Source organism: Cydia splendana, chromosome 6 (assembly GCF_910591565.1).
Source record: "Cydia splendana chromosome 6, ilCydSple1.2, whole genome shotgun sequence".
NCBI lineage: Eukaryota > Metazoa > Arthropoda > Insecta > Lepidoptera > Tortricidae > Cydia > Cydia splendana.
In genome coordinates this window covers 14,120,288-14,134,848 of record NC_085965.1, presented here as the reverse complement: position 1 = coordinate 14,134,848, position 14,561 = coordinate 14,120,288, and the positions used below count along the sequence as shown (strand labels likewise).

Sequence of the window (14,561 nt, the reverse complement as noted above, 5' to 3'; positions counted from 1 at the left end):
TAGATAGTAAATTGATAATGTTATCATTTTATCAGTAAAACAAGTAGAACAAACTCATCCGCATACACGCTCAGTAATCAGCGTCACTGTAAACAATGGGATTTTCATATGTGTGTGTGGCTTGCTCGTTTGGTTGACAATCGCGATGTGTATTCTACATCGTCGCATGCTGAGTTATATTTTCAACAAAATCTTTTAATTTTTGTATTAGTTAGTCGATTAATTTCTAAATGTTTTCTTTCATTGTGACTGCCTTTCTGTGTTTTGATTTCTAAATATGTGTAATTTGCCGCCGAAGTTCCATTCAGTGTGTCGCCTTTGTTTATCATTCTGTGGCGATAATTGCAGTGATGTTAAACTTCCAATATTCGACCGTGATAAGGATAAATCTCGACTTTCGGATATGATAATGACATATTTGTCCATAATGGTAATCATGTTTGTACTATTTTACGTCCCGACCACCAGGAAGGGACCGTTTTCTCGTGTGAAAGTTTAGCTAGCAGAAGCGTACGAGATTGTGGAAGCTGATAAGCGCCATTAACTTTCTCGCGGGTGTTGGGTATTTTCGCATTGTGATATCATGTTACGGCCCACGCGTTTAGTGGCGGAGCGTATGACTAATGTGGTTCGTGGAAGTGATAGGCGAGGCGGGTGGCAGCCGCCGTGAGCCGCGGCCGCGGCTGATAACAAAGGATCGCGGTGATCTCGCCGCGCCTCCAGCGGAGCGCGCTCTTGCGAGCGGCCACCCGCTCCTGCCGCGGCCCCCACGATCCACCTCTGATGCATGCACTCCCCCTATTTCATTATACACCAAGCTATTTTAAGATTCCAATATTGTCTAAATATAGAAGTGTATTTAAAGGGAATCAATCTGCAGGGGGACTGCATTCTATCTTGGTTGTTATCTTGCATTGATCATTAACAAGTTTGAGAATTTTTGTTGTCATTTACTATCAGATTACCAACTAATGGGTATGAGTCATCAGCTGTGATTATGTTATGCTTGGGAAAGGTCACTGGCCACATCACCTGTAGTGATATTGTGAAGCAACTGTTTGATGTGAATGTTGTTTTTAGGTATCTCCGGCGGACTTGCTCCCCCAGGTGGTGTGTGGGAGTTGTGCACACAAGCTTGATGAGTTCCACACCTTCAGAGAGTTGTCACACAAATCAGAAAGGCTACTAGAACAGTTCCTTCAGTATGCCAATTCACTTTCAGGCCCAAAAGAGGTGAGTTGATAAACAAATTTGAATTTAGCACCTTTATTTGAATTATGAACAAAACAACTATGTACAGTATTAATTATGGACTAATAATAATTTATCTTTCTAAAATTTCTTTACAATATACATAATATAAATGAAAATACAATTCTATGCAAAGCTGGAATCAGCATTGATGTTGACATATTTGATTGGTTGACTTTTGACTTTTGTTTTGTAAAATGTTTTCAATGTATTCACTAGTAAACCAAGAAGCATTCCAAATAGTGCTACCATGGCCACTCCAAAAATGCTCCACAGTAGATGTTTAGGTCGTAGGTTGCCAAAGCTGAATTTCTTATTTTTTGCTGATTCAGGTGTTGAGTCTAATGTTGGACAGAATCCTGTTATGTTAGTTATGTACTCTCCAGCTAATCTCATCGGGGCTGCACAACTGAAAAAAATTAAAAATCAATCCTAAAGCTTATGTAAATATTATTATCTATTCCATCCTCACAATAATTATAAATCTATTAACATACAATACATATAACATATCAATAGAGCTGTTGAAGTGTCACAATGAGTCTAAGAAATAGACATACAATATACATACACACAATTAATCTGTAATTTGCTTTGTGCAATAAAGTTAGATTATTGCTGAGAAAATAATTATTTTCAAGGTAAGGTCTGCTCCGAACAAAATAGGTCATAGGACATAATAAATGGTGATGACTTGATAAGCCTCAGATTTATTACTGGCTCTAGTCATAAAGTCTTTTAACTAGTCTTTTAACTACTAGTTTTATAGCTTTCAATAAAATAAGATCTTGTTATTGTGTTCACTGCTCAAACTTTGGCACATCTTGTCTATTTGATTTTAATGAACTTTCAAATATGTGTATGTATGTACTATGTACATAGATATAGCATAGGGAAAGAGATATAAAAGTAAACAGGTTGGATCCTATTTGCTAAACTCAATATGTAGCATGGCATGACTTTAGATGCAACAGATTATAAGATGTAGCTTGTTAAGCTAAAGGTTTTATATGGAGTAGATACATACAATTCTAGAATGTTTTAGTTATACTTACTAAGGTATTTCCCCAGACTTAAACTTGGTACCGGCTTCCTGCTTAGTCACTATATTTGCCAAATCGCAGTTGCATAACCAGTCATTATTTGTCATTCCCAAAATTTCTAGTTTACCCCATGGCATCAGGTCTGTTGAAAGCTCGCTCAAATTGTTGTCATCGAGGTATACCTGGGTAAATAAGATCATTAAATTTCAAGAAACAATCTTACACTTAAAAGTGTTTATCTTGTATCAACTAATTTGCATTAAGTTGTTTTTAAATTTTATATGAATATAAATTTTAATTGTCTGCTTAAAATAACTAAGCACTCTTGTGCAGATAACTATAATTTCTGTTTTTGTTATTTATTCACGTATAAATACAAACATTGATGTATATCAATAATTAAATATTTACATAATTAACTACCATGAAATGCTCCTACTTTGCTCCCCTGTGGGTAAAGAGCAAATAAATAAATAAATATTATACGACAATTTTACACAGATCGACCTAGTCCCACAGTAAGCTCAATAAGGCAAAATAAGACCATTTTATTTTATGGTATAGGTACATAAGCTCAAAAAGGCTTGTTTTGTGGGTAACTTTTGGCAACAGCATAGGAACCTCATATATCAAAGAATAAAATGAATGAATACCATGAAACAAATATATATACATTAATTGACCTCTTAAACCAAACCAAGCTAAGCTAGCCTTGCAGTGTAGGTACTAGATAACTATTAAATTCTCTTCTTCTTCTTGATCGGGACACTCTTGACAGAGTGGTCGTGGAACTATTAAATTATTCACTACCAAATTGGCTTAGTGATAAAGAATTTTGGTCCAGATAAGGGATTTTGCAATCAAATATTGATTAATACTAAACAAGCAAAACACTATAGTGATTAATCAGACGACCCAGTTTTGTTGCTGTCAAGTAAGCAATCCCAATCTGGGGCAAATTCTGTTGCATACATTTTATAACATGATTATGTATGTGATGTGGTTAGAGCAAGTTATTTGTCCATTCAAATTGTACTATTAAACAAGTAATATATGTATTCTCTAAATCGGCTCTAACTACTTTGATAAAGTTTCTAGAGGATGAAAAATCGATTGAACTTGGGTTTATGTGTTTTCCTAGCTTTTTTCGTCCTCCAGATATGTATAATTGAATAGCAAAGGTTCCATTGATATCTGTCTTAGCAATCTTTAATTGCATTAGTCAACCCTTTATAATAGCAATAGCGTAAGAACTGCTTATATCCGTGACACAATGTAATCACTGTATTCAGTAGTGTTTCTTCAATATCCATGCTTATTATGATTAGGAAACTGGATGCGTTTGTGTTGGTTTTCAACGTAACGCAAAAAGAGTAATAATTTGAATTTTAAAATAAGTAGCGTATTATCAGCAACTTTAAATGTGGATAAATTACCGAGTACAGGTACACCACCGTTGCGTTATAAAGTGCAGAAAAAAAACATAGGTATATTTTCAACACCCGTGTCAGATTAATCTCATAAGAAAAGGTATTACCGTTTGATGATTAAGGGGTTAATTAAGACTTAAGCAAGAGTTGTTTTTCCACTTTTGCATAATCTGTTTGTTGATAGCTTCAAGTATGCATTACGATCATGATCATTATCTTACAGTAGGTAGCCAATGAAACATTTTCCGCGATTATTATTATTTCTGAATTTGCCCAAAGCTGTTTTGAGCAAAGTGAATTCGACTCTCGACTAGTATAATTAACGTCCAAGATGAATTATTATCATTTTGAATTAAAAAAAAAATCTTTATGATAACGTGGGAATTCCCGTTTCTGCATTAGATTGACGTGCATACTATATGTGTTTAATTTATAAAGAAATCATTTTTTGGACTCATTTGTCGGTACATAAACTTATCGTAGTTGTTTTTAGTTACCGCCGCGCGGCAAGCGGCAAACAAACGTACAACCGCTTGGTGCTAAAACGGCTCACGTAATTTAATGGACTCTTGAATGTTCAGTCACACGCTTTTTCCTAACCCTGAGTGTAGATATGTAGATACCTACACACATTTTTTGAAGAACACCATACCGGCCTATTGCAGTCCTTAGAAAAAGCCATACAAGGAAGAAGAAAGTTACAGTGCACTGCAGCAGTTATGCTTGCAAAAAGCTTACCAACCTCTTTCAAAGTCCACTTGTCCTTGAGTCCACGGAACGCGAGGTGACTGATGAACCTCAGGTTAGGGTTGTGACACAGATGAAGCACCTTCAATCGTTTCAGAGGCGTGAACGTGCTCCGTTTGACTTCCTCCAGAAGTTGGTTCTCGCCAACTTCCAACTCGAATAAGTTTGATAAACCTAGGGAAAGATAGTATTTTGTAAAGTCATTTATCCAACCCGGCTGGGCGCTGGGCGTCATTTTATCGTCCAAAACTAGCCAAGATGCTAATCGATTGCGCCTTAACGCCGAACGAAACGGTAATGTCTGTCTCGTCACCCTTCCATATTAGTACGACAGAGAGACATTAGCGTTTGGCATCTGGGCTAGGCCCCCTAGTGGCTGATGTGCAGTGTTGGCCGCTTAGGCCCCAGGCCCTCTAGTAATTACTAGCCGCCCATTTCTCAGCACTCATCTATAGACTGCTGCCTTGCTGCCGCCCCTAATATCTTGCCGCTCTAGGCCCGGGCCTACTGGGCCTTGGGGCAAATCCGCCACTGAGGCCCCCTGTGCATAAAGACGAAAGGCTTCGAACTCTACAGTCAACACTCAACAGCAGAAGTAGCTAAGCGGGTGAGGCATTCAAACCTACACGCGCTCTTATTCTGATAGAAATAAAGTTTTATTCAGTTGATTTTGAACACTACGCCCTTTAGTGCTACTTTTGCTGCTGACTCCGAGATCCGAGATATGGTCATGAGGTATACTTGGGAATCTCGGGATTTCTGCCTGATATTATCAGAAAAAAGATATCTACCTATTAGCAGACAGCGGACGATAGCGGTATTTTATGACGGAAATAAAATATTATACAATATTTAGAGTCTGTTAGGAAAGAGAAGAGTCGTGGAATGTATGGGGCCAAACCCAATACATTCCACGACTCTTCTATTTCCACGACAGACTCTAGATTTTTTTTATGAAGTAATTAGCCTCAATAATAAAATATTTTTAAACAACTTTCAATCTTTCCAGCTAAGTCATTCAAATTGTAGGCAATTATAATAATTCTTAGCAAAATTTGCCAATGCGACATATACCTAAACTTTGGTCTTCGCAACTAAGCGAAATAAGTAGCTATAGATAACGTGACACGTGATGGCTCCTCTACACGATGGGCCAACGCCGGCCACTCCAAGGGACGCATTTATGCGTTAGAGTGAGCAAGTGATATTGCTATCTCATTCTACCGCTTGGCTGCGTCCCTTGGAGTGGCCGGCGTTGGCCCATCGTGTAGAGGAAACATGATATCGATCAATTTGTTAAGACTGGATTATCTTGTACTAAATAGTAAATACCTTTGAACCAGTACAGTGTCTTCTTTAAAATAGCACTAGAGTTAGCTAAATTCTTCTTTTAGTCTTGGTATGTGTTGTGTACTATGTATAAATAAGTATAGACTTACCAATAAAACTGTCGTCATTCAATTCGACTATGGGATTGTTATTGAACGTGAGATACTTCAAAGTGGTGCCGACCAGACTGAGGCTCTCGGGCACCGTCACGAACTTGTTGTTGGACAGATCTATCATTTGCAAGTTCACGAGACCTCGGAACGCGTCCAGGGGTATGTCGTCTATGCCCGTGCCAGACAAGTTGAGGACCTGAAAATATAAACATTTGTCATTTATCGTCATAATAACAAGTTTTCGACCCCACCCTGGGTAATACCTAAAGGAGTTAAAAATTTATAATTATTGCTGTTTACTTAGGTTAGGTATCACTATAAGGGCTACTTGTACCAAACCGGGGTTAACCGGTTAAACCTGGAGTTACCATGGTTTCCAGTACAATATGACACTGGGTTAACGGTTTAACCGATGAACCTCGGGTTAGTGTGATGGTGCAAGAGGCGCTTAATGTCACTATATAACTTGTGTTTGTAACTTGTCGTGGATGCGCCTGTCTGAAAACTAGGCGACCGGTTTATGTGCGTAATTAGTGTAATTACTAATTATCTAATTTACTTGATTTTATATTATTTTTTCACTTTGTTACTTATACACTTTCGCGTATACTATTTCGCGATTTAGGAGTTGGTAAAAGTTGCTCAGCATGACCTATATACTACGAGTATATTCACATCGCAAAATATTGCCGTTAATTTAAAAAAACATCTTGTATATACCATTACCAGTGTATCGCTCTATGTTATGTATCCACTTTAATACATAATAAGCATTTAGGTGTCTTAGAGCTAGTCTAGTATTAGGTATATACAATTTATCTAATCTAAATTGAGCTTTCTTTTCCGCTACTGTAGGTATTTTAACTGTAGGGTCATTTGGGTCGTTCACTCTTCCAGATTCGTACTTATCATTCGCTTAAGTGTAATATAATTATATTGATGTTTACGTTGGGCTACTTATTAAGACAGTGCTGGAAAAACCCATGCGTAAATATGTAAATTGGCGAATATGATGACGCGAAGGCGATTCATATAGCGGTTATCTCTTAGTTATTGAAAGGCGTTACATAAATGCTTTCGGCGTAAGATTAGAACGGTCATCGGTTGGCAATTAAGTAGTTTGCATAAGATGACGGTTATGTCAAAAAATTTAATGTTAAATTCTGATAACTGAGCAGTTATAAATTAACTGTAACTTCTTTTTATGATTTAAACTAGCGACCCGCCCCGGCTTCGCACGGGGGGTAACACAAAACCTTAATAAATTATACACCTAAACCTTCCTCAAGAATCACTCTATTGATAGGTGAAAACCATATGAAAATAAGTATTTTTTGAGTTTATCTCACACCCTTAGACAGACGCGGCGGGAGACTTTGTTTTATAAAGTGTAGTGATGTTAGATTAAGGTTTGGTACCAATCACATGTAACTGACTGATTAACGTGACTCAGCAGGGAACTGATAAAATACCCATACAATAAATTGCTACAATAGCATTCTTACATAATTACATAATTCCGATTTGTTGCTACGATTTGATACAATACGGCTAGCTTTTTTATGCTTAAAGAGTGTACGGTCACTTGTTAACCCTTTGAACGGCACGCTTATCGCGGTGCGTGATCATGAACCTTGTCTGAACGCGGTTGATATTAGGTTGTAGCCGCGCGTGTCAGTTGCCGTCTTTGGCGGTCAAAGGGATAGAGGTCCCACACTAGCGTCTTCCGACCGTCGGCGTCTATATAGTCAACTCTATGGCTGCTGCTCGACGCAGCGTTGGCGCAACTGCGCAGCGACGCCATTTTCCATAGCGCTGACTAGACGCCGACGCTCGGAAGATCTTTTGAGCGTCGGCGTCTAGTCAATTCTATGGCTGCTGCTCGACGCAGCGTTGGCGCAACTGCGCAGCGACGCCATTTTCCATAGCGCTGACTAGACGCCGACGCTCGGAAGATCTTTTGAGCGTCGGCGTCTAGTCAATTCTATGGCTGCTGCTCGACGCAGCGTTGGCGCAACTGCGCAGCGACGCCATTTTCCATAGCGCTGACTAGACGCCGACGCTCGGAAGATCTTTTGAGCGTCGGCGTCTAGTCAATTCTATGGCTGCTGCTCGACGCAGCGTTGGCGCAACTGCGCAGCGACGCCATTTTCCATAGCGCTGACTAGACGCCGACGCTCAAAAGATCTTCCGAGCGTCGGCGTCTAGTCAACTCTATGGTTGCTGCTCGACGCAGCGTTGGCGCAACTGCGCAGCGACGCCATTTTCCATAGCGCTGACTAGACGCCGACGCTCAAAAGACGCTAGTGTGGTATGGCCCTTAAGGTAAAGTGAGTCTGATATTACAAGTTCAGAAATAGATATTAGTCGAGCGCGTAATCATATCTAAAATAACCTTTTAAATCGGTCCTTTTAGGCTTTTACCTCTAATTGAGTAGCGCTTGACAGCGCAAGTATGGTGACATGGTCGAGTATCTCAATAGGGTTGTCACTCAAGTCCAGCCGGGTCAGATTGGGCGTGTACTGGAAGAGGTAGCGGTCGAGGGAGTGGATCTCGTTGTGGGCAAGGTCGAGGGTCTCCAGCGCGATGTCGGCGTAGACTCCATCGTTGTATGGCCCTTGGAATATCTCGCTTCGGAGTACCTCGCCTGGAATATGAAGGGATAAAGTTAACCAAATTACTACTCCGCACAACCCTAAAGTCGCCAATGGGCTCTGTACCAATTGATAATTATTCATTATTATTAAACATGTAAAAATTAAATAAATTCGAACGATAGGCAATGAAAATGTTTAAATTGCTAATTTTAAATCCAACTAAGTATACTTTTAAAGCCTAACCGCCAGTGTAGTACATATATATTATGCGGTATATGTATACCTGTTATACTTAGTAATAAAGGTCGTATATATAGAATAAGTTATTCGCTATGTCGGCAATATCTATTCTGGTCATGACAGAGAGGTCAATGTCCGACAACTTAAATATAAAATTCTATGTTTAGAATATTTACAATCAAGAATGATAAATCGGACTTGACCTAGGGTCAATATTATAATTGCATTGTTATGATTTGAATTGAATACTTAATGCTAGTCGGTAGTTACTACAAATTACATATGTATCTAAAATAGACATCGCATCATTGATTTGTATGAGATACGATTTATCCGCATCAATTTTCAAATGATTAATTTATAGGGGAGTTTTATGATGTGACAAAAGGTATATTAACTGACGCGAATCTATAAACATTTTATTTATCTACCTATGTGTCTGTACTATTCTAAAATCGATTGAAACTCTAGCCAGACACGCATAAAAGCAATTTGAATCTACATAGTAGTACAAAGTACAAATCTAAAACAACTCTTCCACTAGTGTCGAAAAAGATAAGAACTGTACGGTTACCATCAGTTTGTCAGTGACATAAACGCCGTCGAGAACGTAATTTACTTTCTATACGTCCCGTTTGCACTAATATGCGAGTGCGAGCGAGATGTATAGAAAGTAAATTACGTTCTCGACGGCGTTTATGTCAGTGACAAACTGATGGTAACCGTACTGTACGTCTACCATCAGTTTTAACATTGACATAACGCTCACGTCTACGTAATTTACTTTCTGTACATCTCGCTTGCACTAATATGCGTGTACGAGCGAGATGCATAGAAAGTAACTTACGTAGACGTGAGCGTATATGTCAATGTCAAAACTGATGGTAGACGTACTGGACTTAGGTGATATACTTATTTTAGATACATATGTGTCTGCAGTAGTATCATAGAGGTTGTAGATTTAGTGAAATCTCTGAAACGCTAGCCTAATAGCCTACTAAAATGTAGGTGTATGTGTTTGAAATGATTACATTGAATTGTTCGAAGATTAGTTATCTAATACTTTAAGGATGATGTAACCCGGTCGCTTGCATATCTCCAAATAAAATAAGTACGAGTATTTTAAAATACGCATATCTTGTTTGATTGGCTTACTCATTTCATGCAGATATCGCAAACATTTAATGTCAGTAATTGAGACACACGTTTTATAAGACTTAAGCTGTAATTTAAAAGAACTCCCAAAAATAAACACGATAGAGTCAGGTTTTAAACGTCAAACTTCTAGGAAATTAATAACACTTGCACTGCGTGTGCTATCAAAATCGTTGCAGACTTACCTCGGTCTAACTCTAGTTAAATAATTGGTAATAATTACTGATACTAAAATTGTAACACACCATTGTTACCATAGAAATAAGGATGTGTTACGATATATTTGGCCACTTTGGCCATTACCATCTATTTGACGCTGACTTTACTATTACAGTATAATTTCCTACTGTTTACTTATTTCTAATAGTAGGTATGTTCTAATTATGTAGGTATAGTTACTATAGGTACATAAGTCTTGAGTGTTTGTTTTGTTACGCCACCGCTGATCTTATTGAGGAACTTTAAGGTACAGAGGCTCAGCTAAAACAATAATTGTACAAAGATTATATTATTTATATTCGTGCTTGTTTCTCGCTTGCTGCTTTAAAGTAGGTATACAGGCTGATTCAGGAGACGTGAGCAGGACTAACACTACGCAATTCGTAAATTATAAGCAACTGTTTCGTATCAGTATTAGTGAGGTTAACGTTAATTTTCTAGTCGTGTTGAAAAAAAAAGTTATTAATTTATTTACGACATGCATGGTCACTCTAAAATTAGAATGCTAAACTACCGATATTCTGTGTCAAATTGAATGTCATCACTGTCATCACGGTCTGGTTACTTTTGAAAACTCGTATCTCACTCAAGTTTGACAGTTTATTTTCTTCGTAATCAAAATGCTGTCATTACGGTTAAAGAGGTTTTATGTTTATTAATTAGGTTTTGTATGGTGACCATGATTGTAGAGAATTAAATTTGCCCTCACCAAAAAGTTAAAAAAGGAAAAAGTGTGGTTATTTCACCTATCATAGTTTCAACATATCAAAAGTGATAAATAATATGATCATACCTATGTATAAATCTGCGTCCTAAGTATATGTCAAATACACAATAAAACATTAGTATCTCCACAATACGGTTGGCCCGCAGAGAGATTGCGTCGCGCGCTCCTGGTACAGCAGGGAACTGTGTACTATCGGATATACTGTGTGCTGTACCTGTGATGCGGTTGTTGCTCAGATCCAAGAAGAACAGCCGCTATATGTTGTTGAAGGCTTCGTCCCGTTTTCCACAATACGGTTGGCTCGCAGAGAGATCGTGAGACACTCGGAACCGGTTTTTACTTCATACAAAAAATACCGGTATTATTACGTTCTTTTTCGTTCTTTGGTTTATTATTTCACTTTGAATGGGACAATCTAATAATACGAAGTTGTTACGTAAATACATGATTCAGTCCTACGTAAAGAGCATAAAATAACTAAAAATTTTGGGCTATTTTGGGGTTTAAAAAAACCGGTTCCGAGCCCAGATCGCGACGCGTGCGCCCGGTGCAGCAGGGAACTGCGTCACATCGGTTATACTATTTTGTTGTACCTGTGATGCGGTTATAGCTCAAGTCCAAGAAGAACAGTCGCTCTATGTTGTTGAAGGCATCGTCTCGTATCTCAACAATGCGGTTGGCCCGTAGAGATATCGCCACACGTGCGCCCGGTGCAGCAGGGAACTGCGTCACATCGGTTATACTGTTGTTGAAGAGTGTTATCCGCACCTGGCTATCTGAAACGTAATAAGATGCCTTAGTTTCTAATTTACGCTGTACGCTGCTTCCAGCGTCATATTGTATACAATTACAGGAATATTTCCATTGATAGTGACGCTTCGTTAGGCATCAATCGGATATCAATGCCTCAAACTATATTTATACTTGAGTCATTTACAAAAAATGGTTGCAGGTATTTTTACAATGTTAAAAATATAATTAAATGTCCCAAGGTGTGATGAGCCTATGTAGGCTTTTTAATACTCTCTAGGCAGGAATTTGTAAACGATTGTATGAAAAGCTTCGGGACGGATACATAAATAATGCAGTACCTAACTGCAAAATTTGTCAATAAAGGCGCTTGAATTACAGTATTAACAGTATATCTTATGCCATAGCTTTATCAACGCCCGTATGCTATCAGTGTATCGTTACTATATAAACAAAGTATCTAGAGTGGAAGCACTCTACTCAGAACCAACAGTCAGTGTTTGCGAAGAAATTCATCATTTCAGATAACGATAACTATCGGATACACGTTATCAATAGATGGAATACATTTTCATGTTCGTACAAATATTGGCGATAAGGCCGATCACTAAATTCTGTTATTTAGTGTAAACGTTAAAAATATTTATTATATATATTTTCGTATTACCTAGTCTGGACTGTCTCTGGAATCTGGATATACAAGACGACTTTATAAATTAGGCCCGGCGCCCACTATCGGCATGGCACGGCAAGGTATCCTTCGGCATATTGCCTAGGCTTCCTTAGGCATGCCGCGGTGTGGATGAGAATGCCCAGGCATCTTTATTAAAATTAGTATCAAAGTCCCAAACTAAAATTTGGTCGCCCTACATTATACAGCGTTAATTAAACTGACATTTTATCATCAGTCACAGGGTGACAACGAGTTATCTTTTTTTTTTGCTCAAATTTTAAGAAAAATAAAGTGGTTGAACTGTAATGGCGCTCGACTGTTTTTTTTTTATTTTTTTTATTATGTTTTTGGCGCTATTAATAGGTAAACAATACCTTAGTGGGGCTCATCGAAAACTGAATGGGCATGCCAGAGTTTATTAAGATAAAATTTTTAATACTTCAAGTGCTCAGTTGACTAGAAATAGGTAATAATATAAATAATAATAATGGAATTGGGTATTGGAATTGGGTAACCAACGACTCACCTAGTTGCCGCCATTCAAGAAACTATACCTAGGGGTGATTTGCTTCTATGACTAATAGGATCATAGGAGACAATCATAAAACGTAGTTTAAGTCATTTATTCATAAAGATAATTTATATACCTATGTATCTACCTGGATATGTATAGGCACAGACAATTATTTAATGCTATATCTCATGTTATTTGAATATTTTATTGCACAACAAGTACCTACTTACATACAATTATTGCAATCGGAATTAGGCCAGTAATTATTGCGCTTAAGCAGACAATATAGTAATATGATTAAGTAGGTTTATCTTTTATAGCGCGTATCATTATATCATTAAGTACTATTTCCGAGAACCGATTAACAAAACATTGACAAGCGCGATTCTAATCTAAGCGTATCTTTTGTGATGCACCAGTTATCTGCACAATAATAAGGTGTGGCGCAACGCAGCGAATCACGTTATACTAATAGGACATACCTTTGTTTACCGCGGCCAGTTGATCCGGCCAGCTATCTGGTATGGCGGTGATTCCCCGCTTCGAACAATTGACTGTCACGTTGTCTTCGTCCACTACCAGCACGTCGCACTCTTTGCTCTTCGCTACAGCGAGCCCCGACGTAACGCAACCTAATATCACTAACACCTACAACAAAAGAGCGCCATTAAGTACTAATCAACTACACAAACACACGCGGCAACCGATTAACGACTACTCACTTTGCATAACGTAAAGTAGTACATCTTCCTCGATTTTTGAATCGGTACTGTAAAAACACCTTGCTCTCTTGTGTGTTTATTATCTTATCAGTTTGTTCAAGCGATATCACGTCCCGTCGTGAAATGAGCCAGCTTATTGGTTCACGGCGTCGTTATCGTGCACCTAATATAGACTGTGTTTGCTCAGCTATTGTTCGCTTCTGTTTGTAGGACATCCTGAACATAACCGCCTGCAAGTTAGAGGAGATCATCAAGCCGCTAAACGATGACGACTACCTGCTCGACAAACACAAATACGACACCGGCTCGCCGGACTCTACAGAAGAGATGAAGAACTTGGAGAGCCGGCAGGCGGCGGTCACACTTTTACAAATAAAAAACTACGACCCGAACAAATACGCTGTTAAAGCCGCGGAGGATCATCATATAGTTTTCAACAGCGTGCCGAGCTTGCCGCCTTCAGAGCGAGCGAGAGAAGTAATGCACTGTAATGCCGTCATCGACATCATAAGCAAGGCCGTAGCTGTAGCACAGCGAGAGAACGAGGAATCTCACAAGTATCCACCGAATTATTCAACCGTTATCGAGCGGTCGAACCCAAACGAAGTCAACTACACGCACGAATACCCTGAAGAGCAGTACAGCAATGCTTACAGCGCGCCGCCCGCGCCCAGTCCCGGCAGCCACGAGGACCAGGAACATAAAGAAATGGACTTGTCACTGTATGGAGGCGTTAAGAACGAGCCTGTCGAACAAACTGAGCCCGCAGAGCACCAAAACTCGTACTTCCACAAAGCGCTTAGCCACAAGCAATCAAACTTCTCCGACGAGTACAAGCAGCACGTGTTCGGGCGATCGGGAAACAAGAAGTCGCGGGACTCGTCGGTGTACGAGGAGTGCAGTCAGAGCAGTAGCGGCTCCGACCCCGACCGGCTGCAGATGGATATCTCTCAGATGTCGCAGGTAACTGTTACACCTAACCATTTGACGGGCGCAGACGGCTGTGGCCGTCATCGGAAAGTCTTGCCAAGGACGCCAACGACGGCTACA

At 39.1% G+C, this 14,561-nt stretch overlaps 2 protein-coding genes across 2 annotated transcripts in view; one reads left to right on the top strand and one right to left on the bottom strand.

The window, feature by feature from the left end:
• Nucleotides 1–63: 63 nt before the first annotated feature.
• The window catches only part of LOC134791469 (uncharacterized), a 28,099-nt gene continuing 13,601 nt past the window's right edge, over nt 64–14,561 (top strand). Inside the window, exons 1-3 of the mRNA XM_063762500.1 lie at nt 64–430; nt 1,081–1,233; nt 13,722–14,474. Of these exons, the coding sequence (XP_063618570.1) occupies nt 278–430; nt 1,081–1,233; nt 13,722–14,474 (1,059 nt within the window). The 5' untranslated portion in view covers nt 64–277. The remainder of the gene's footprint in view (nt 431–1,080; nt 1,234–13,721; nt 14,475–14,561) is intronic.
• LOC134791466 (phospholipase A2 inhibitor beta-like) lies at nt 1,251–13,746 on the bottom strand. Its single transcript, XM_063762498.1, has 8 exons — nt 13,512–13,746; nt 13,272–13,437; nt 11,446–11,628; nt 8,338–8,561; nt 5,911–6,109; nt 4,467–4,645; nt 2,307–2,476; nt 1,251–1,660 (listed from the first exon to the last, which is right to left on the bottom strand). Exons 1-8 carry the CDS (start codon nt 13,533–13,535, stop codon nt 1,378–1,380), a joined length of 1,428 nt encoding a protein of 475 aa, XP_063618568.1. The 5' UTR covers nt 13,536–13,746; the 3' UTR covers nt 1,251–1,377.

Coding starts and splice junctions, on each gene's coding strand:
- LOC134791466 (XM_063762498.1), bottom strand. CDS start 13,535: ATGTACTACTTTACGTTATGCAAA. Junction 13,438..13,511: donor ACTACTTTACGTTATGCAAA/GTGAGTAGTCGT, acceptor CTTTTGTTGTAG/GTGTTAGTGATATTAGGTTG. Junction 6,110..8,337: donor CAAGCGCTACTCAATTAGAG/GTAAAAGCCTAA, acceptor TTATATTTTCAG/GTCCTCAACTTGTCTGGCAC.